Here is a 24,838-nt window from a genome sequence, read left to right as displayed (position 1 = left end):
CAGCCCATCAGTAAATTCTGTCAGCTCTAGTCTCAGAACATATTCAAAATCCAAACCCTAATCCAGTCACTTGTCGTCACCTCCCTGCTACCACACTGGCCCAAGCCATCACTTGGATTACAACAGCCTTGCCTTTCCACTTAGCCCTCTTCATAAATCATCTATTCCCCACCTAGCCAACATAATGATTCTTCAAAATGTAAGTGACACCAAGGTGTTCCTCTGCTCAAATCTTCCAGTGGCTTCCACCTCACCCCAAAGAAAATCCAGAGTCCTTGCAACGACCCTTCCCTTCTCAGTGCACGTCGCTGCCCTGCCCTCCTTGCTGCCCCTCAAACATGGCAGGCCTGCTCCCGCCTGCTCGGGGGCCTTGGCCTTTGTTATTTCTTCTGCCTGGAAAGGTCCTCCGTGCAGATGTCTGCGAGTCCCACTCTTCTACTTCCTTCAGCTCGTTGCTCAGATGTAACCTCTCCGTGAGCCCTGCCCTGGTCATTCTACCTTAAAATTGCATTCACCCTCCCTGCTCGCACACTTCCTAGCTCCCCATCCCTGCTTCATTTTAGCTAATCACCTCCTGCTAGCCTATATATTTTAGTTATCTTATGTGTTAATTGTCTGTCTCTCTAGAATGTAAAGGGAGAGAATTTTCGTCTGTTTTGTTTGCTTACGGTGTCTCCAGAATCAAGAACGACATCTTGCCTTAGCAGGCACTCAATAACTATTGGTTGAATAAGTGAAAATGACGAAGGGGTAGTTTTCCTAGGCCAAGAAAAGATGGTAATTAACCTTCTAAATATAATTAAAGCCTTAAGGCTTTTGGCACTTACGTAGATCAATTTTAAATTTTAAAAACTTGCTTATGAAATAAAATCTCTTATAGCACACATAATAGTTGGTCCCTTAGCATCCAATAGCCTGTGTGTGGGGTGTGTGTGTGTGTGTGTGTGTGTGTGTGTCTGCGTCTGTATTTGTGCCTGTGTATACATATACATACATAAATATATATAACCCACCAGGCAAGCACATTCCTTTTATAGTACCTCACTAAGTTTAATTTATACATCAAACTAGAATTTAAGCCTTCGCAATATGCTGCTGCTCTTTTTCTTCCAAGCATTACCATTCTTGCTTCTTTTGGGGGGTTAACAGTGATTCTTTGTAAAGCAGCCCCTCTCTGGAATGATAATTAATATGTACAAGAATTTAAGTTAAAAGTCAGGGAGCAGCTTCCCTTCTTTCAGTAAAGTTTTTAACAGAATGAAAACAATCTATTTCTTCTTCCTAGAATCTAGGCAAAATAGCCAAGACGGAAAGAAGTCACAGGATATGTGAAATTCCCTCACAAGTCCTTTATTAACCGCATTTTTTTTTTTTTTGGATTTTCATGTTTGGTTTTTGTTTTTATTATCCTCTAGTACTTCAAAAAATTCTGATCCTTGTAAAAAGCTATCCTACAGCTCAATAAATTGGCATAAGATTCTATGTTCTACTCATCAGATATATTAACTAAATATTATTATTAGAAAGTTTTCTTTCACTACTCTAAATTTATCAGTTATGGACATGATCTTTTTAATACCCTTCTGCTACACACCTTTTAAATTATTTCTGTTGTCTTACCCACATTCTGTAAAATAAACAAAAATTTTACAATTTTAAATGGCTTTTAGCGAAAAATTTTACATATTTCAACAATTTCTAAAGAAAAACTAATTTTTAAAATTCTATTAATTATATTTTCCATTTACACTTCACAATAAACTAAATGGTTTATTTTTTTTTTTCTTTTTAAAGTGGCCTCTTCTTTTGGATTTATCTCCATTTCCAAGGTCTGTAATACTCACTTCTTTTTTCTTTGTAACTAATACACCTATTCCTCTGAAAGAAGATTTGCCAGATTTTTGCCACATGTTCTGTTTTGGGCTATGAGCACAGGCTCTCAGTGTGAAGGTTGAAAAGCATTTGGAAATGGAATAAAAGCATGTTGTCAAATGTTTTGAATTTCATGGAAAAAGACAACATTTTCTGACATTTTATATATAGATAAATCCACAGTACAAAACAACATTAGAAGTCAACATTTGTGTCAACTAACAATTGACCTTCCGCGGTGAAGGGGCACTAGAGTGATCACTCAAGATTTCTTAACACTCTGTACAAAACACTGTTCTTATTCTTGGAAGATATCAACTTAATAAATTTCTAAAGAAGTTCAGCTACTCAATAGCGTTACCTGTCTCCATGCTGAAGACAACACACACCCCTCTTACAAAACTCAAAGCTGCCTTAAAATTAAGGTGTAAAAACTCCTTTTATCAATATGATTCCTTGTTCCATTTTCTTTGTCCACTTGCTGCTAGCAGGAACTTGCAACCAACAAGCCACCACCACAATTACACAGCTTTATGAGCAATGGAAAATTAGAAAGAAAGAGAAAAAAATGCCTAAATAAAAAAAGGAGACGAAAAGTAAAACTGCACTCCCACTAAATAAGAAGGATAATAATTATATTAAGGTTCGGTGTTCACTTCATCTGTCCACGAGAAGGATTGCTCAGCAAATTAACGATATAAAAACCATTCTAAGGAATGTAGCTCATTTTTGCATGTGATTTTATTTTATTGTTTCACCCATAAATCTTGTTTCCCAAAAAGATCATCCATGGCACTCAGGTCAGTTTGTAAACAAATATTTGTGCGTGTCTGTTTTTAATCATTGTCTGTGACTCCCACTAGACCACTAGCTTCAGGAGGCCAGATTTCTGTTCTACTCTGCCTTGTATGTTCAGTGCCAAACACAGTGCCAAGTCCAGAGTAAGTTCTCAATAAATATTTATTCAACAAATAAATAATTGTCCCTTTTACAGCACTCCATGCCTAGCATACTTGAGTCCATAATAGTGGTTAATAAATTCTTACTGAATTGCATTAAGAGGATAGTCTTGAGGGAGGTGGTTTTAGAATTACAAATTTATTCCTTAAAATACTGAAATAATAATTGGAAGTCATTTGTAACTTTCCTTCAGGCATGTGCGTAATTTGACATAATTTTGCTAAACCCAATTCCTGCTGTAGTTTTCTTTTCTGTTTCTGCCCTAAATTATTAAAGGCATTTCTTTTCAGCAAAACATATGACTCAACTTTTCTCTCCCTCAAATAAATTATTCCTCCAGGTATTCAAAATTAGTAGAGGGTGTACTTACATCAACTTTCCATTGATTAGTAATTAGTCTTGGTGTTGAAAAACTAGGAGTGTTTAAATGTAGCTACACACTAGCATCAACCAACCAGATACTAGTTGCTTAATAGTCATACTTCTTCTGAATATTCTTCCTAGTTAAGTAACTGAAGAAAACCTTGTTTCAGACCACGTACATGAAGCCTTAGTGTTCCACTGACACCTGCTTCATGCCAATTAGGATGTAGCTTTCAATCAGACACAAAATGCCTATGGTATCTGACACTGTGCCTCTCCACCACCCTGGCCACAGGCTCTGTGGGCTTCCTTCCCATGCCCTCTTTTAACCGCTCCTTTTTGGTTTCGGCTAACTCCTCTTCCTGAATTCTCCTTTAAGTGTCAGTAGTCCTCAAATTTGTTTTCTCTTTCCCTTCTGTCTGGGAAGCAGCATAAAGTAGGGCCTGACAACAGCCTGCTTAAGGTCAAATCCCAGATCTAACACTTTCTAGCTGTGTGATCTTGAGCCTCAGTTTCTTCACCTATGAAATGGGGGTTTCTATAAAGTGGGTGTGTTAACAGTACCGCTCTCATTGGGTTGTTGTGAGGATTAAAGGAGAAAATACCTAAAAATGCTTACAACAGTTCGTGATGAGTAGTTAGTACTCAAAAAGCGTTAGATATTTACCTACAGTCTCTTCCTCCATCATTTCATCAGTCCCCACACTTATATTCATCATCTTTCAATATCAGTATCAACCATGACCACCTTATGAACCGAATTCCCAAACATAAGACATCTCCCCTGCCCTCTCTCCGAAGCACCAGTTTGATTACCCAACTGAGTCTTGCACCACTCAAACTCAACACATCCAAATCTGGACTCTTCTTCCCCAAATCTGCTCATTTTCAAATAGCACCACCTTTCTACCAAACGGTCAGCTTGGAAACTTCTCTATTTGTTGCATTCCAGCTGGTATACCGGCACAAAGAGTGCTCAGTGAGAATACCCTGAGCCAGTGGTCTTTCGCCACCTTCTCCCTTCAATGAGCCCCCCTGGCCGGCTGCCCGAGTAAGCCTCCTAAGGAATAGTTCCTTCACTACACATCTTGTATTCCTCTTGTAACTGACTCATCAAACAAACATTTATAGAATGCCTTCAGAAACTATATTATGACCCAATCATATAAAAAGGATTAAGAAGAAAGACATTTTATAAGAAGAAATAATAAAATAGATTATTAAGGTAATATATGAAGTTTGGTACCATCAAAAAAAAGTTGGGGGGGTACATTTGTGCCTTCAAAATGCACCAAATTTCAGTCACAGTGTGACTGGAAAAGCTTAAGTACAATAAAGAACTTCAGAAAAAATTTACCAAAATATTTGTCACAATAATTGGTTAGGACACCGATGCAGCTCCTGAGTTTTTGGTTTTTAGAGCCCCGCATCCGGTCTACCATCGGGAGAAAGCAGTACAGAGAGGCCATTGCATCAAGCCTGTGATCAGGAATTTATGTCTGGCTCAAATCAAAGAGTCCACATCAAGAAAGATTGGAAGCTGCAAAGGTGCATGTTATAGTCTGCACCTTTCATGACCTGGGGAACTTTTCTTAACTGCAAACTCAACATATCCAAAGTTAAATTTACCATCTTCTTTTCAAAGCCCACTCCCTTTCCAGGGCTTAGATGCATGGCTTTAGAGTCTAATAGACCACAGATTCAATGTCAACTCTGCCACCTATTGGCAGAGTGACTTTGGAAAGTTTTTTAGTTTCTCTGAGCATCATTTTCCTTATTTGTTTAAGAGGGTGATAATATTTACCCTACAGGATGAGAGGAATAAATGAGAAAAAGAATGTGTTTAAGTCACTTAGCACAGCACCCAGCATAAATAAGGATTCAATAATAACAATATTTTGCAGTAAATAATCACCATCTACCCAATCTCCCAGGCTAGTGACAACAGAGATGTTACCGCTGTTCTGTTCCCTGGAGTTACCACAATCATCAAGTTCTGCCAATTCTGCCCCAGAAATATCCCAGAAATCTAACACCTGCCTCCTCCCCACGTCTACTACTATATGCTGACTGCTGTCTCTTGCTCAAATCTGCATACTCCAATCAGTGATAACTCCTGACTCCTGCTCCTACCACTCATCTCTAACTTCTCCAACAGTGCCCTGTGTGGACACTAACGTTCTCCTTTCCCAAAGATGAAATATGATGTCATTCCCCTGCAGGAAGGTGCCTGGGACCCGAGGCGCACCAGGATCAAGCCCGAGCTTACCAAGACGGCATTTAGCAACCCCCTTCTCACAATCCCCCTGCCTTGGTGGATTTCTCCAGCTTTACTTTATGCTAGTCTCCCAAGCCTCACATGTGTTCACCCTAAGCTAGAGCCACCTTAATCATCATCTAAAGATTACATTTTGTCCCCATCCAACTCCCAAGGATATCCTACTACTCCTCTTCACTTAACAAATTCCTGGTGCCCTTGTGTATGAAGCCGTTCTCCAAGGCAGACTTGGTTGCCCCTACTTTTTACCCTAACTGCATTTTTTTCATCCCTGGGTTTTACATCCTGAATTTTAATGATCTGTTTTCCGTGTCTGTCTTCTCAACTTAATGGTAAATTACTTGAAAGCAGGCACCATATGTAGTTATCCCCCACTCCCAGTGCTGGGCATCTATCCCATATGCAAGAGTTGCTTTTGATTAAATACACTCTAATTAAAACTACGAACTGAGGCTCTACTGACACTGAAAACTGAGGTATGCTAAATGTAACTCAGATTGTTTCACTAGCAAATATTCCCAACCAAGGTGAACTCAAAATTTCGTGATACATTCCACTCTCGTGTGAAACCACAGTAAATGTTCAAAGTACTCATGTCATTAGTAAAAGAAAAAAAAATTGAAAGACCTATTTGCCACCTTCTATCCTACCATCTCTATAGAGTTGAATAGACTTTCTTAAGCAGAAAACTCTTAAGAGTTCAGAAACTCTTACTTTCTAACCACGGAAAGTCTCTTATCGTCACCATATATTAAGTGCTTACTGCACACAAAGCCCTGTAATGCATTAGCCCTCCTTCTACTAACAGTTCTACAAACTTGGTAGAAACTATTTATTTGTCCTCACCTTGCAGACGAAGAAACTGGGCCTCAGAGATGAAGTTGCTCCAAGTCCCACAGGTTGTAAATGACAGAGCAGAGATTTGAACCCCGGTCTCTGAGAATCCAAACCCCACACTGTGCTACTGTCCCATGCAGCCCTTCTCATAGATGACCCAACCAATGACCCTCATGCTCTTCCGCCCACTCCCAGTAATCCTGGTGGGCAGTTAGGAAGAAAATGGGAGTGGGAAAAAACAGAGAGACTGTAAACAAAGGAGAGTGATGGTTAATAAGGAAATGAAGGGGATCATCCCTTAGAAAATACATATTTCTTGAAAGTGCAGTGAGATTTCTTTCTGCCAAGTACCAATCTAAAATCTATGCAAAAGAAGAAAAATCTATGAAACTTAAAATCAAAATGTTAGTCCCAGTTAAAGAAAAATTAAAACAAACAGGCTCATTTTATTAACCCACAAACCTAACAACACTCAACAAAAGGTTTCTGTAAATTTTAATTGCAGCAATCTGGACAATGTTTTATTATGACTCATTTAGTTGAACCACAATGTTTGTGCAATAGATTTTGCCCTGCTTTATGAGACTGTAATTGCAGAGAAATGCTACTATGCATACTCAATTAAAATACACCAGACTTATCAAAATAAAGCATTTTGGGAAACAGCATGCTCTGTATTTATTTTACTTTACAAATCCTGCAAATCCATAAATTTGTTCTTCTAGGTAAGCTCTACAATTTCTTCTCCATTGACTATTTCTAACATCTCTGGTTTTGCTTTTCTGAAATAGGCTTACCAACTGTTATTTATTCTCCAGTGTTTGAAAGAGCTAACTCCTAATATATAGGATGTTTTCTACTAGCCAGTTCCCAAATACGCGCCCAGAGCAGAGACAGGAGTTCTGCCCGGTACTCTGCAAAGGGCAACGTGTTCAGTGAGGGCCACTCACTCATCTGAGCTACTTCCTCTCTCCTCTGAGTCTTGTGCTTGATGGTACGGGTTCTTACACTCCTTTTTTCTTTCTTTTTCCTCTGAAAATTGCTTAGGAAGTAAATATTCCAAATGTAAATATATAGGTCCATAATCCCTTTGCCAAAAACATCAGGGTCACAGAGGCTGCCAAATGCAGAATTTGGGGAGATTTTAAACTAAACCATATCGAGAATGAAACCCCAAGTATTACATAAAACTCCCAGTGGAAGCCGGGCAAGCACCCTGCAATCAAGGACATCTATATTTCTGTGGCAAACTGAATGAACGAACAGGAAAGGTAAGAAAGACGGACTCGCATCCAATCGGTTCAGACTGTGCCACCAAATTTGTTTCAGAAAACCTTTCCCTTTGCAGAACTCTTAGGATTTCGGAACTGCAGATGAGGGGTTGTAGATCTGTATGTACTCTAGCAACAGGCCTTGGGGGAAGCAGTTCTGGGGATAGGAACCTGTTAGCACCTCATCATTTCGGAGTAAGGTCTATGCTCCGTCTGTGCCCTGCCATTTAAGTATGAGCATGTGGACACGGTAGATGGTTAAAAATCCAAAAAGTATACTTCTAAAAAGACCAGGAAAGGATCCATCATACTGGGCATATGGAAGAGTTTGTCTGGATACTAAGGGAGTATTTGACAGAATTAAATAAAGTGTGTGAATAGGCAGTAAGATCATTTAATTTGAAGTATTTTATTATCTTTTTCTCATTTATTTTACTCTTAGTTTGAAAAGAAAAATCTCCCCCGGTTCACATGTGAGTTTGATTGAACATACATTCTCAGGAAGCCCACCACATATCAATCAAACCATGTTCATTATCACACATGAAAGAAGAGAAGAGGAGCAAAATGAGCTAAAGAATTGATAATATTATATACCACTGTCCTTTCTTTTAGCATGTTGTGAACATGTGGATATATTTAAAGGTTTCCTTTACATTGGATAATATCAAAGACAGATCCAATTGATTTTATATAACAGGCTATTTCAAAGTAATGAACTAGCTGAACTAACACTTTCTTGCAAAATAAATAACTCTTAAAGAAAATGATCTTTATTCTTAAATCCTCCTCCCTTCTCAATTAGTTAGATTTTGTTGGTGAAAGGAAGTTAAGAAATTCAGCATAAGCCTGATTATATCATGAATGTAAAATGAGCAGGGCAAATAATGGGCTCTATACTCTTTCAAACAAGTTAAATAAGTCCATAATAGCCCACCAGTTGTGTAAACACTATTTCACTATACTTGTAAAAGAAATATTGACTTACCTGTTAACTAAAATTATCCTGGCATGCTTCAACTAAGCTTATTAGTAATTCTTGTGGTATACGTGAATGTTTTTAGTTGTGGACTTTTATCAAAGATTAAAGAATTAGGAAATCATCCATTTAGCAAGCCCAGAAAGTAGGCACGTACCAGATCGTGCTTTACCAGAATCGATTTTAGGAACTTGCAATCAAAGAGTCTGAGAAGTTATAAGTGATTTAAATTCTGGCATAAGATTCTCCATTACATACCAGCTCGTGAACACTGAGGCACCTTCTAAAATCATAAATAAGAACATTTCACCCAGACAAAATACTAAATGAACCTACTTTAGCCTACAAGCTTTCCTACCACAAGTAAAGGTATTGTTGCTTTGCTCTGACATCTCACCAGGATGGATTCCTGTGAGTTCCCAAGAGAAAACAGAAATGTATGTATTTAAGGGGAAAAAACTTGAACAGATACTTGCCCCTACTCTTCACATAAAAGCCACCATTCTCTGCTCCAACTGGTTCCATTGCAATCCAAAAGACTATACTTTTCTTTCAAAAAAATATGTGATAGGGTCCATGGCCGGCTCAGTCGGTAGAGCAGGCAACTCTTGATCTCGGGGTTGTAAGTTCAAGCCCCACAATGAGTGTAGAGATTATTTAAAAATAAAATCTTTAAAAAATAAAAATTTAAAAAAATGTGAATTTCTTTCTCAATGAAATGGCGGTAAACCCAAGATCTTATCCAGTTTAAGTCCATATGTATATGTGTGTATATATATATATATATATACACATATATATACACACATATACATATGTTTGGGGGGTGGAGGGTGGTGGTGGTGGCGGTGGCAGCACTTAGAATCCTCAAGGCATTTGAAAAAGTCATAAGATTCAAGTTAGAATTTTAGTTCTATCACTGACTTGCTGGTCTCCATTAGGAAAACCACTTGCATTTCCTATCCTTAAAATTGGGGTAAGAATAGTGTCTATCTCATAAGGTTGTTATGAGGATCCAGTGAGGATATGAACGCATAAAGGGCTGAGTCAATGCTGATGGTCATTATCATGCAATTTGAGAACCTGATCTTATAAATTAAATTATTTGCCACAAAACAGACAGACTACTGCTCAGGGTCCTTACGAGTTTTGTTTTTTTGTTTTTTTAGTGTGCAAGGAATCTGATTTGCCGTATTCATCTTTTTTAGTTCAGATAAAGTGACTAACATACATGCATTCAAGTGACAAAATTACCATTATCATTCTTATTTCAACCTGTATGATTTTCTATCTTTTAAGGTCTACAAGACCTTGGGGGTTCATCAGATCGCTCTTAAATGTCCGCGCTTCCTATGCTTTCAGGTTTTTACTGAGCACCTTGCCTTGTAAGTGATCACACCTAAATTCTCACTACCTCAAACAAAACGAAACCAGATTGATTGGTTCACTAATTTGGAGATGATAGGTAGAAATAGTCTTAGATTCAGGTGTTTAAAAGATGACCGTAGGATTCTGCCTCTCTCTTTCCTAATGCTAATAATGTCCAGTGAGTTTTCTCTACAGCAGAATGACAGCGCCCCTGACTCTAATTTTCCTTGTCCTTACAACTCAAGAAGCCAGAGAAGATCTTCTCACCCCAGGGTCTATGACAAGCCCCCAAACAGATTCAGATTGCTTTGCTTGGGTCATATACCTGCGCAGGGGCAGGGAGGCAGAGCCACCCGATAGCTTCACCAGAACCACTTAAAGGTTCCCAAGAAGTGTGGAGTGTTCCTACCAAAAGGAGAGAGGAGAAACGTTGGCATGCAGCTAGATATATAGGTAGGTAGATAGACAGACAGACAGACAGGTAGATAACAGATGCTCAATATACCTGGTTTCCTTCAACACAGCTGTCTAGCCCCATTTATTTGAATCAGAAATCCCTCTACTCTGCATGAATTTATTAACAAGTTTTAATTCCCGAAAAGAAGAGGAAAGGCACTAACACAGGTTGAAAATCTACTCTGCTCTAGGCCAAGTTCCAGACATTTTCACATTTAGGACAACGTAGGTGAATAATTATCCGCCTTTTACAGAGAAGGTAACTGAGACAGGTGGGCTCATTCTGTGCCTCTGATCAAATAGCTTGAAACAGGCAGAACCTACATTCAAATCTGGTTCTGCCTGATTCATTCTACAACTAAAGTGCTATGCTCTTTTCAGCAACCCTGAAGTCAAGAAAGTATTGCCAAAAGTTTTTAGTCAGACAGTGGACACAACCATATTTGGATGCCTGTGTTGATAAATCGATCAGTCAGTAAATATTTGTTAGGTTTGGGGTCACCACTGTGAGCTTCAGTCCTACAGGTAAAGATAAGACAAATGGCCTAGTTCCTGCCTCCAAAGTTGTCACAATAAAATTGGCAAAACAAAACAAATATGCTTTCAAGAAAACTTCAGAACGAAATTTTGTGGTATTTACGACATACTGTTCAGTGAGATTCATCTTCTGGGGGATTCCCCTTTTAGACTGCAAGCTCCATGCGGAGAGCTAACTCGCCCCTCAGCTCGCTGCTGCATCGTGATCACCGCGGTTCTACAAATATTGGCTGCTTGATGATTAATGCAGACTGTGGTCATGGGAGTTTTCATAAAAAGAATAAATCTTGAGTTGCACTTACAAAACAAGTAATCTGGGGAAAGAAACAAGTGGGAAGGAAAATAGGCAATTAGTAGGCATTCTATACATGTGGAAGAACGGCTTGGAGAAATAATAACGTGGGAATAAGCTGAGTGATGGTAGAGGATATGGTGTGCATCGGGATAAGTGAAGCAACAGTCCAGAACCGGGCCCTGCCCTGATGTCCAGAAACCAGGCTAACTCACAGTTTTCAGCAGCCACTGTCAAATTTTCCAGTATCTGGGCCACAGCTCCTTTATTTGCAAAGCGAGGAGGATGGAGTTTCTAATTCCTAGCTACTCTGCCCCTCCATCTAATTCAGAGAATCACAAACTTGCAAATGACGGGATTCACCCAGGAAAAGGACATGTTCATGATTGAGGTCCAGGTACCTATATTAATCATAAAAGCTCCACAGGGAATCAGCCAGGTGTGGGGATCACTCCTTCAATGAAGGTGGGGAAACACACCTAACAAAAAAGAAAAAGAACTTCCCAATTGCAAAATTCTGAAGTTTATATGGGAAATTCGGTGGGAAAGGCTAAGTGGAAGAAGACGAAGAGAGGCCTTGAGAGCCAAAAGGGTTCTCCACCTTCATGAAACAAGGAGGCATTGTGCCCTAAAGAGAAAACTGTGCATTTTTGTGAGTTGATATGACAGGCTTGGGCTGTCACCTCTTTCAGCCACTCTCTCGGATCTGGAGACGTGTGACTTGTTCTCTCGCTGAGGCCTTCTCTCCAAGAAAGCCCTACGTCCTCCTTTCTCCCGTAGTTTCAGCGTAGGGCACTTGCTGAAGCGGGTGAGAACACACATTCTGCACTGGTACTCGGCAAAGGTTCTCCCTGAGCCCGGTGCCTCTCGCCTGGGCGGGGGGGGGGGGGGGGGGGGCGGGGGGCGGGGACGGGGCTGCACTTAGAGAAGGCTGGGGGCACTGGGCAAGAAAAAGCCCCTCCCCGAACAAAAGCAAACAGCCCCCGGTCTGTCCGGCATTTCTACTAAAGGTGACTTTCCAGGGGATCCTGAAACACTTCAAAAAATAACCACTTCGACTTCTCGCCCCAAGAGTCAGGAAGGCCGAATTGCAGTCCTTGCTCACGAGCCGTATTTATTTAGCCATTAACCCGGCACTTTGATTTTAGGGAAAAGCGAGCTAGACAGTGTGTTGTGAGGTAAGGATCAAAAAGGCCACCCATCGTTCGCCAGGGAATGCGTGCCTCCTTACCCTGATAACGGTTAACTATTTTTCTGGATTGAATTTTAGTCTGTTTTTTTTTAATCACTCCATGAATTCCTTCCATTATTTGAAGTGGGCTTGGAGGAAGCGTGCTGCATCCTTCGGTCTCCGCGCAGCTGTGTCCCTCAGGCAGGTCCCTTTGGGCTCTCGGATCTGGGTCGCCACGACGCAGAGGGGAATGAGGGTGGGGGGTCCCCCGGCCCTCACACGGTGCTGAGCACCGGAATCCGCCCGGCGGCGGCCAAGCCCGCGCGCCGAGAACTCGCCTGCACCTCTCGCCGCCAGCCGCCTCCCAGCCTGCGCTCGGGAAAGGAGGGAGGGGGCCGGAGGAGGGAGAGTGCAGCCGGACGGGGGGTGCCTGGGAAGCCGGGCGGCGCTGACGTCACTGGGCGCGCAATTCGGGCTGGAGCGCTTTAAAAAACAAGCGTGCGAGCGGAGATGCTGCTCCACACCGAGCAGGCGGCCTGCAGCAGCAACGCTCTCTGCCCCTGCGGCGGCTGCAGCCAGGGCCGCTGCCGAGGCCCGCGTGGCGGCAGCGGGCACGGCCCGGCCCCGCGGCGCTTCTCCTCTGCGCCCCCGCGGTGGGGCAGGAGCGCGGCGCCCAGCGCCGCAGGCGCGCTCTAAGCGGCAGAGGCCCGCGGCGACCCGGACGCTGCCCTCCGACCGCGGGTCGCTCCCGGCCCCCTGCCGGGGCACCATGGACACCTCCCCGGTTGGCGTGCTCCTGTCCTTGCCGGTCCTGCTGCAGCTGGCGGCCGTGGGCGGCTCGCCGAAGCCCGGCGCGCTGCTGAGGGGGTGCCCCGCGCACTGTCAGTGCGAGCCCGACGGCAGGATGCTGCTCAGGGTGGACTGCTCGGACTTGGGACTCTCGGAGCTGCCCTCCAACCTCAGCGTCTTCACCTCCTACCTGTAAGTGCGCCCCGCTCCGCTCCGGGAAGGGGGCAGATCGGGGGGGACCAGCCTGGGCGTCTGGAAGGGACCGGGCGACTTTGCAGAGGGCATCTTGGACAGACGTGTTTGGGCCCCAGGGAAATGCACGTGTCTCAGGGGGAGCAAGAGCTCACTTTTTGGGCCCACAGAGAAAGGGCTTCAAGTGCAAGCCCCGGAAAGCGCTAGTGCGTCGCGGCTTCCCGATGCAGCTCTAGGCAGGTCGCAGGGCTCCCGGTGTAGGCATTTGCTTGCAGTGTGGACATTTGCGCCCCTAAGCCTGCCCAACTGATCCCTGACCCAACCTCCCCTCCGTGTCCAGCCGCGTTCCACGAAGACACGGACTGTAAAAAGTTTCCCCAAAGGAGAACTCCAACTTGCCCAGCCCCAAAGGAACTTACTGTGCATCCCTTGCACGAACGTGTGATGTAACCTTTTTCTTTGCTTTGCTCTTTCCTTTTTCTCTTCTTTCTGCCTTTTTCTATTTTTTTTTAATGAAGTGATTAAAATGTGGCAACCACAAACCCTGATTAGAGCTGCCAGAACGTTATCTTTACCTTTGGCTGCCCAAGCCGCCCTTTGAAGTGCCCGCGGCCACGGTGTAATCTTTAACCATCTCCTCCTCCCGGGGAGGAAAAGGGAAGTGGGCTGAAGGCGGCGGGGCGGGTAAACAGCGCGCCGACAACCCGAAGGAGACCCAAAGCTCTCTGTCATCCCTCGGGGATCCTCCCCCCCCCTCCACCCCCACCACAGCCTCCAGAGCCCCAACCGCGAAGAGCAGGCAACGGCTCATTTCATAATGTTGTCTCTGAAAAACCGAGGCCCGAAGGATAACAGGTGGTTGGGTAGATGAGGTGACCTAGGAGGAACCCGATTCTTGGGGGCAGGGTGACTACTTCCCCCAAACCCATGGAGTGTCTGCGGCTCGGTTCCTTCGGGCACAGAGAGACGAGGGTCAGAGGTACTCTGAACAAGGGGTCACGAGGTGGTCACAAAGTGACACGTTTAGGTTTTAATTCGAGTTACTACGGTGAGCCCACCCCAAGCCCACGCAATCCCAGTTTCGGCTTCTCTGATGTACCTTGGCAGGAGCGAGTTGGGATGTTTGTGTGAACTCGTTCTTTCCTCTGTTTAGTTGTTTTCTGGAGAAAAGAAACATGAAGAGGCTTGCACAACTCCTTCCGCTAGATAGTGATTCTTTTTCTAGAGACAGAATGAGAAAAAAAATTTTTTTTATTTGCTTTAATATTGCGTTGAAAAGAGGGGACCATCCTGCTAGATTATAGTGTTAGCAGATGGCAGTCCCCTTCTCATCTACCCTAGAACTATCTTGGGTGCTTTTCTTTAGTTGAAAAGATAAAATTATTTCTTTCCCCACCAGGTTTTCCTCCACTTGCACTCATTGCATGTGGTAGTGATATGTTTACAGTGATGGAAATGACCATTCTCTAAGAATTCACATTTTCTTCCTTCTCAACAGCTGTCTCTACTACTAAGTGAAATGTTCATCCCCAGCCTCTGGTTAAAATGCGAAACTCATTGTTTCAAGAATCATGTGGTCTTCTGTAGAGTGAATTTTTGAGAGCAGTTTGGCAACTGCACTTTAGAGCCTGGAACTATTCTTCCTCATCACCCTGAAGAAATTGATTAGATACAAGGGAGGTGTGCAATCCCTCCAAACACTGATCGATTTAAATCATGCGCTTGTCATAAGACATGTTTAAGGATACAGAAAATAAATTTATGAGTAATGTCAGGGTGCTTTTTTGTCCCACTTGAAAGACTGAACATTTGTTAGGCTTCTGTTACTAAAAGTTGGCATCAAATGCTGTTTCAGATTATTTCCCGCATACCTCAAATGCATTTAACTGTGTCCTCCATGTGAGAGGAGATCTTACTGCCACCGTTCCTTATCTATCATTATAGATAACCCCTCGGAGTTAAGATAGCATTAGGAAGTTAATTGTCATCTTTTTCTCGTGCTGTTTGATCATCACCTGTACTCTGGCCTAAGGGGAAATTTTCTCAGTGCCCTATAAAATATTAATTTCGAAGCGTCTGAAAAGTGTCACAGTGAATGTTAAATACTTGCTTCTCGTGGCTAACACGTCAGGCACCATGAGTGTTAAATGTAGAAATCAGTCCTGAAGCAAATAACCAAACCGATGTTCTTCATAAGGTGCGGTTTCAGAATTTGGTCTCCTTATCGAGTACAAAATGTCAGGAGCCACGGGATGCCCTTTCTTGGGGGTAGGGGGCGGAGGAGTTGAGGGGCTTTTTGGAGTTTTTTGGGTTTTGTTTTTCCAACCACAGGAACGCTGTGCGGACATTAAGGGTAGATGGTGCCCTCTTTTGGTTACACCTAGAATTATCTGACCATTTCTGTTTCCCTTGTGCACTCCTAACCTAAAAGAGAAATTTTTATTTACTCATATTCAAATACATATGCATGTGTTGTACCAGTTTCCTTATTTTAAGAAATAAGTTCCCTTTGGTCTTGAAAGAGATCACGAAGTTCCAGCTCCATACCGCTGGGGCCCCGTCGTAATGAAGCTTTGGCGAGAACATCAAACTGTGCCAAGGACTGATGTGGGTAAAAAGCCAGACTACTATCTTTTATTGTTTTAGTAGGTTATCACCATTTATTTGAGTCAAAATATTATCTCTTAATCTTCCTCCCCTCCCCACAAAAGAACAAGCATTTAATTTTCTCCAAACAGATTGATGACGGCAAGTTGCAGCTGGACGTATTTGGCAAATGGATTTGCCATCATCTGATAGCTGGCTAGTCAGACTCGTAGGTAAAGAAAGTTTCCTGAACCTCTTCCTATAAGGCAAGAGCTATTTATGTGCAGTTTTATCATCTTTGTTCCCCCAGAAAAGCTCGATCTTAAGCCAGTCTAAACATTAATATTAATTCTCTTTTCTTACTGAACTGCATTCCCCAGTAGATCTGTACTTGGACCACTGAACATGGTGGAAACACTGGAAAATCTCAATCTTAATCTTCTCTTTCTCTCTCTCTCTCTTCCAGTCGTTTTGGGCTCTGATTTCACAAAATAATAAATAGGCTAATAAAGCTCCCTCTGCATTAAAATAAGGAAAACACTAATGTTTAGACATAAAAGCAGGCAATAATTGTTTACAGTGTTTACTCCATCTCAATCTACCAGTAACGATCTGTCAGAGATTAAGTAGCTCTAGCAGATAATCGTATTATACGTAAATTATTTTAATGCATGAAATGTGAACATTTTTTTGGTAATTGGGTCTTAAAAATAATTTCCCCTATGCTACTTAGATATGTCTTTCATCCAGTTAGTGTGGCATCCAGATGGAAAACTAAATCCTTATGAACATCCTAATATTGTTTTAGTATAGAAAATATACTTTTCTTTATTGATCCAGAACAGCCATTTTATTTTTAAATGAAAACTGAGTTTTTTCCTGCTGTTGCTTAAAGACATGAACATTTCATCCACAAGCAAATTCATGTCACATGAACCAAAGGAGCCAGGAGAATGACTATTTTTTTTTAATTTTTGTGTAGCTTGCTTACTTTTCCATATGTAACTTTATAACAAAATTTAATTTTACACATAGTTAGCAAAACTGGTATTAATAAAAACTGATCAAAACCCTCAATTATAACTAATTAAGTATGGCCCTAGTGTCATACATATGTTTTAAGCATTTAAGATGCAGTTTCAAAATTAAAGAATATTTTTAGAATCTTCTTTGAAATGGTTTAATGTATTTCTGCTTCCCTGCAAGCAAAGAAAAGTATTTTAAATCAAGGAAAATGTTTGTAGTTTAGAAATGGTTACAAAAGCCTTTAGCTGTTATAACAGTCTTAAAATTTAGATCAATTGCAAAATTTATGCAGTTTGCTCTGCAGACTGCTTTCAAAATTCGTTGAAAATAGAATGATGTCAATGACTTTTCTTCATTTTAAAGAAGCTCTTTCTTTTTCTCCAGGATTCCCAGGGTTGTTTTAGTAGTGTTTTTGTTATGGGGGCAATTACTGAAACTCATTGACTAAATTATTCCGAGTGATTTTTTTTTTCTTTCTAAGCAGTGGTTCTGATTCAAACAATTTTGTGGCGTAGATTTAAAATAAGTATTTTATTGAATATGATCAACATGTGCATGACAGAGTTTGTGTGACAAGAATGAACTTTTACATATAAGAAATATGATCTTCAATCAGATCTTTAGTCTTTTTTTGTCCTTATGCGTTTTCTTCAAAGTAAAGGAGCTCTGATAGCAATCACAAACGAATTAGAAGATTAGAATTAAAAAGAAGAATCTTTGTAGTTAAATAAAATGTGTTTTGATAATGGAACCATTCCCATTTGGATGCGTTTGAAGAAGTTCAAAAACACTAAACTGGTCTATGATTTCTCATAGTTAAGTTTTTTAACTGAACTATTTGATTTTTTCTTTTAATTTCCAAGGCATCTGTCAAGGCATAGAAATAGAATCCTTGTAAGCAATTAACCCTGAAAAGCTGTCATATAATTAAAGACATTGCAGAATATTTGTAGTTTTATAACTGATACTTAATAACTACTGACCTTAATAAAGCATTTTTTATATTTTTTCTATTAAACTCATACATTTAAGTCATTTTAGCTATAAAATGAAGTATGTTTCCAATTAATCCAAATCATATGCCATAAGATAGAAATGAAAAACAGTAGTGAGCTCTGCATTGAGCAATTCTGTGGAGTATTTTTTGTTTTTGTTCAGTTATTTGTATAAATTTAGGACGATGCTAAATGGTACATTTCTTCATAAACACCCCACAAGTGGATATTTCTGGTAAATTTAGTTCTTCATGAGAAGGCAAATTCCTTCCTATGAGATTCAACCTCTTCACTCCTGTTGCAATGTTTTCTTTTAGAGTCTCATTTAATAGCACAAGGACGAATCAGACAGGCATCAGAGCCACAACTGATATATTACATACCAAAGAAAACAAGCCGATTATCTAGTCCTGTCGCTATTTTTGATGTCTCTTAGCAGAATTTCATTTGTTAGATGTATCCATGAGTTCTAACCTCCTGCAACTCTTTTATTCCCGTCTCTGTCAGCTTCAATCCACATTTGTATTCACTCATTATAGACAGCCAGCTACAACAGTCAGTTTCACCCAGGGAACTCCTTTTCTACGGGAAAGGGGAATATTTCATAAGCTATAGGGTGGAATTTTTTCATAAAATTTTTCATAATTCAAAATTAATTTTGTTCTCCAGAGGTAGGAGGCAGGCCCATTCTTGAAATCCCTGGCATTTTCTTCTGCCTCTCCCAGTGACTTTTTTTTAATTACATTGGTAGAGCCCAATGGAAATGCCTTATTTGAAACTGGTAGGTAGAAGAACATTAGTCATTTGATTTCAAGCGATGGAATTACATTATCTAGTGGTAATACTGAAAGAATGTGAACAGGGTGTCCGCAGTAGGAGAAGAGCTGTATAAAAGATGCTTCACAAGCTGGACTCCTTCTCGTACCTTCATATATTTATTACCCCTGTTCTCAATGTTTAAGTCTGGGATTGGAGAAGCAGAAATTGGCTTTGAGAGGACACAGAGGAATGGACCGTGTCCGTGGAACGGTCTTCCTTTTAAGGTCAAGTGGAATAACACTTCAGGATGTGATGATGAGCTCTCTTTCCTTCAGGGTTTATCCTCCTTATTAGACTGTGGGTTCCTCCAGGGTAGGAAATTTTCCACTTTATAACCTAAGCATCCACACCAGTGCCTGACACTTACGGGATGTTCGGTAGACATTGACAGTGTGGGAGTGAATGGAGTTGGCTGAGCCAGCTGCTGAAGTCCCAGTGGCGAAAAGAGGCCCGTTTGCTGTTTGCTCCTGACAGAACCACACGAGGCTCTCCAAGGTTGTGGCCCAGCCCCACTTGAAATACAATTAAAATGTATTCAGCTTAGAGGATGCAATGAGTTGTTTATTTTAACAAACACACCATAATTTACATATCTCAATCACTTTATTGTAATAACAGCTGACATTTATATTGTTCCTCCTGAGTACTAGGCCTTATGCTAAGTACTTTACTCATTCAGACGCCCACAAACACCCTGTGACGGAGATACTATTATCATCCCTACCTTGCAGGCCTGTCGGCTTATTCAGGGATATTTGCAATTGCTCCACGTGTTTGGGGACTTCTCTGAAATTATCTTCAGAGCCAGTTTACCAGAAACACAATGAAAACCAGCCTTCTAATTTATAGTTATGCCTCACAGTAATTGTAATTGGTGCTGAAATATTTCGGCACTTTTTTTTTTTTCAGGAACACAATTTATGAAACTCTAATACCAGAAATATTTTTTCAACTAACTGGGAAGTGCAATTTTTAATATTCAGTAAAGTGAGAATAACATTATATAGCTGAGGACCAATAGTTTAAGTTGAGTAGATATCTTTTCATATATCCATTTTCTTACTACCACAGAAACAATTTTTCTTGTCCCCAAGTCAAAGATAAATTGTAATAGCTGCTTAAGTAACCTAAAGAGTGATCAGCTGACTAATACCTTCCAAGTCAAGAGTAAGACTTCTTTTTTTTTTTTGGTCTATGACCAGATCTATGTGTCAAATAAAGTAGCGAATTCTTTGGAACTATTTCGCAAGTCAGAGAGAGATGAACTTTCTTAACAGGCAAATTTTATTTGAGTTTGAATTCACCTTTAAAACTGATAGATGAATTGATGTCATAAACGTTTCCGTATTATCTTTTCATTCAGAATGGAAATTATTTCAAAGTTTTGTTTACTTATCTATCTGTAAACTGTGCATGGTTTAACAATAAGGCCAGTGATAGAGACTTCAGTGTAAATTGGAAATCTGGATAAATCAAAGAAAAATTCCCCCCTTCGAACAAAGAAAAACTCTTCCTAAACATACATCCTATTTCATCAGTCTTTTATTTGCTGCTGGAAATCTAATGCGTGTTAATCGTTTATTGTTTCGCAAAGTCACCAATATGAAAAACCAATAGCTGGCCAATTAATTATAAATTATATTCAGTATAAAGAGCACCTCACCAAGTAAGAATTGATGTTTAGAAAATGTAGGATAGGGGCGTCTGGGTGGCGCAGTCGTTAAGCGTCTGCCTTCGGCTCAGGGCATGATCCCAGCGTTCTGGGATCGAGCCCCACATCAGGCTCTTCTGCTGGGAGCCTGCTTCTTCCTCTCCCACTCCCCCTGCTTGTGTTCCCTCTCTCGCTGGCTGTCTCTCTCTGTCAAATAAATAAATAAAATCTTTGTAAAAAAAAAAAAGAAAAGAAAATGTAGGATACATACAGATATAATCTCTGAAATCTCCTAAAACCCCACTCTCAACTCTAGTTTTGTTTTACCATGAATAATTTAAAATTATGCTAACAGTCACTTGCAAGTGTCTCGTTTGTGAGGTATACACAGTTTTTCTGTATTCATTTTATCTCCTTGCCTTCAGAGGGAATTTGGTTTCATCTTCTAACAAGAACTGTGGTTGTCAAGGGGGCAGAAAGCAATCTCTCTCCTGCACACACACTAACACTCATGGCACCAACGTACCAGTAAGACACGGTTTCCTTTCTGCCACTTGCTCCGTGGAAATGATACATAACATTGACATGGCATGGCAGCCGAGAGCCAACTCTTTCAAGGCAGGAGACTGAGGAGCTGGCTTGTGAAGGCACCCTCCGTTTAGTTCAGAAGCTGAAATGCAGAAAACAATTGTCCTGGCAAAGGGAGCCCAACTCCAGCTGAGAACGCGTGCACTGAGCTGACCTTCCTCGTCAGCCTGCCAGCTGAGATTAAGCTTTCTTCAAGTGGTCCCTTGTTAGCCCAGCCTTTTCCCCAGTGTTGCTCATCTTTCACAACTGGAAGCCAAGTGTTTCAAACTGTTACTCAATTTTGCAGCCAAATTCCTTTATTTCCTCCTTCCTGCTCCTTCTCTCTCTCTCTCTCTCTCTCTCTCTCTCACACACACACACACACACACACACACAGTGATGGCTAACCTTACATTCATGCCTTCCTTTCCAAAGTCGACACTCAGAAAAGAACCTAAGAATTTTTATGTTTCACTAAAAAACTGGTAAATATTTTTGTGCTTCTTTTTTCTTGAAACCTTGATTAAGTAGAACAGGGACCTCTACAAAAGATGTCTATTTGCAAAAATAACCTGCCTTTGATCAAAAAAGCCACAAAAGTGTACTTCTCAGGAAAGGAGAAAACCACACATGATCTCAAGTGGAAAAAATATAAAGAATTTGCTGAATTTTTAACCTTAGTACATAACAAAGATATTATTTTAAAGTTGGTTGGTTAATGTGGGCTGTGTTAGAAATTTCATTGTGTTGTGTTTGGGTTTACCCAATGTTATTTTAATGAATTTATTGGTTCAACACACAAAACACCACATGGCACTTGAAGTTTTCAGGTTATAAATTTTCTTGTGAGGCACTTACTTGAAGGAACTGTGTTACATAATCAATTGGTCTTTCAATCTATCAGCATGAAATAACCTTTCACTTTTTATATACATATACAGTGAAGATTATTTGGTTTTAAAAACCAAATAAAATTTTCCATGGAAGGAGTCACATTCCTAAATCATCTATTTTTTTGTATATATATATTGAGACTTTGGCCTTAAGCATCTATTTCACAGTGTTTGTTGAATGAATCTACAGAATGAGTTTGGCGTCTTCTAGTGAAGACCGAAATAAGACATCTTCTTCCTTATTTCCTCTTCAAACTTCCTGTCCTGAAGGGACCCTTAGCAGACATGCCTGCACTTGGCCATAGACCTAGTCTATGACCATTGGAGTGTCCACTGCCCAATAAAGTTAAGCCTAGTAAAAAAATGCCAAGAGAGGTGGAAAGACAAAGTGAGGAAATCTGCTACCCAAGAAACAGTACAGGGAGGACTGAGAGAAGGTGACACCTCTACTAGGCCCCCTGATACAGATGGTACACTTCTCCTGTCTCTCTCTATCCTTCTCCATCCCTCGCTTCCAGATACTATCAGGGGACTGGAAACATGCATTTTCCTTATCTCAGACACTTTCCCCCAGGGCTTCAAACTACAAGATGAAGGGAAGTTGGGAGACAAGAGTCTTTGGGATTAAAGTATCGACTCTTAAGTGCACCGAAATTGGGGTCTTTGATTTTTAACTTGGGGAAGCCACATCACTCTCCCTGCGGTGGGAGGTCCACACTCACAGCAGCCCCTTCCCTCAGCAGCTGTTCTCTGGGGCTCAGGGCAACGGAGGAAGTTCAAGATCTTTTTTCATTGAGTCTTCAAGCTCGGGTAGCAAAAGGAAATCCTAGTTAAACCAGATTCTCCCAGGGTGTAAGCATATCTCATTTGAAGATCTCAGAAGTTTCAGCAACGTGATTCACTGACAGCAAGTATGCACCTTCCCGCCTCACAGCTGCTGGCCATCCAGCAGAGTCTGCTTCCCCACGGTCTTATAATCCTGAGAAGTGTTAGGTGGAGACGGTCCAGTCCCGAATGACCAGTAGGTAGTAATTTGAGGCCCCCTTTGCCTTCCATGTAGAAACGCCTCAATACATAGTTAACTGTATATTGGGAAACAAAAGGCTAATTTTGATAGATTGATGTTAATGATAATACTAGTTCTGAGCTTGTGCAAATAGCTAACTCCACGCAGAGTACATTCTGTAAAGAACTAAGGATAATCTTTTGCCCACAAATTAGCAGCAGGACTAAGCTGTATACCTAAGGTCACATTACACGGTGCAAAACTGAAATTGAATCATGATTGCTAGAGCATTACCCTAATTGCCCAAATAAACAGAATGAAAATCACTTAGATGGGTTGCAGAGGTTTCTGATGAGTCAAACACTGTGTCCACCCACAGGATTTAGAGTGTGAAGGACCTTGGAGGTCATCTAATCCAACACCTTCATTTCACAGATGATGAAATTCGTGCTCCTAAGAGGTAAATGACATTCCCAAAAGCACATGGCTGGCAAAGATGGAATTGGAACCCAGCTCTCCTAAGAACCCCAGTTGAGTGTTCCTTCTTGTCACTTTTTTGTTCCAATGCCAGATACTCAAGTGATCTAAAATTCCCAGTTACTTTTCTAGGTGTTGCCAAATAATCCTGTGGCTTATGTATGTTACATACATAAGTATATGTGTCTGAATTTTAACCGTATCGTCTTTTTTTTTGGCCCACTGCAGATACAGATAAAGTGTCTCTGTATCACCTAAAAATCTGCAAAACAGAAGGAAACAATCAGATTTAGTTTGAGGAATAAATAAATAATTTCCCAAATGTCTGTTCATAGTAGTTAAATATGTGTTTATTATAATGTGAATTTCATTTGTGACCTTGACTTGACCAAGTTTAGATTGTCTTCGTGTCTCTTGAATGTGCTCCCTTTCTCATCTAGCACTGAAATTGCATTAGCTCAGGCTCTCCTCCCTTTTTGCCGTAGCAGCCTCCAGTCTTGGTTTACGTAGACGCTCAGGGGACACACATGCCCTACCACCACGCTAGTTTGTCTAAGATGCACGGCTGTGTCTCTCTTATATTCAGTCCTTCAGTGGTTTCCTGTGGCCTTCATGATAAAGTTTAAATTCTCAGTTTGACCCACAAAGTAAGCTTCTTTTGCTTCATTCCTCACCTGCAAACCCTGCTGCCCCTCATGCTGTCTTCACTGCAACCATATCAAACTCCTCGTACAATTTCCATGTTTCATTCCTCCAGGTGTTCACGTGTGTTGGTGTCTGCTTGGAATGCCTTTCTTCTCTTTCATTTTGCTGACATCTATGTGTCTTTCCATATTCAGTTCAAACATCCAGCTTTTCTGGAAAGCCTTCTGTGACCCAGCACTCTAGAAACCGGTCTCTGCTGCTTCCACATCATGCTGAGCCCACCTCTGTCATAGAACTCACCATACTTGACCACCATATTTGTCTGCTTGTCTGATCTGCTTGTCTGTTTTCATTACTAGCCTATGTATACCCCTTGAATTATAGATTTTCTTGGACCAAAGAAGACTCTGCCTGGGACTGAGATCAGAACACACAATCCCTGTGTGGGTTTTGTTTGTTTATTTGTTTTGGGGTTTTGTTTTGTGTTTGTTTTTTTTTTCCAGAATCCCTGTGTTTTAAACGGGTTTTTCATTTTCTGCATTTTGTGATGCTTTGCTCTCTTCTGGACTTGCTGACTCAGGAGAGACTGCCTCTCTCAGGACTATCTAAAATTCCTAGAGATAGAGAGGACTCCTCTGCAAGTGTGCCTTTCATGTGGAAACCAGCCAATCCAAAGCCCACACCCCACCACCTTCATTATTGGGCTCTTACACTCTAGGTCAATATTGTCTATCCTAATGACCCCAGGGCCAGGTACCTGACCACTCTGGACAGCTCCTGTACCCCCGACCCTGCTGAAATTATTCCA

General features: G+C 41.1%; 1 protein-coding gene across 1 annotated transcript in view; it reads left to right on the top strand.

Moving 5' to 3' along the window:
* The first annotated feature begins 12,790 nt into the window (after positions 1 to 12,790).
* Positions 12,791 to 24,838, top strand: part of LGR5 (leucine rich repeat containing G protein-coupled receptor 5) — a 124,765-nt gene continuing 112,717 nt past the window's right edge. The window contains exon 1 of the mRNA XM_045789577.2: positions 12,791 to 13,365. Coding sequence (XP_045645533.1) covers positions 13,154 to 13,365 — 212 coding nt within the window. The 5' untranslated portion in view covers positions 12,791 to 13,153. The remainder of the gene's footprint in view (positions 13,366 to 24,838) is intronic.

Source organism: Ursus americanus, chromosome 17 (genome assembly GCF_024610735.1).
Source record: "Ursus americanus isolate L20-20 chromosome 17, mUrsAme1.1.p, whole genome shotgun sequence".
Lineage (NCBI taxonomy): Eukaryota > Metazoa > Chordata > Mammalia > Carnivora > Ursidae > Ursus > Ursus americanus.
Note: the sequence above shows the minus strand (reverse complement) of the source record. Positions and strands in the feature narration are given on the sequence as shown.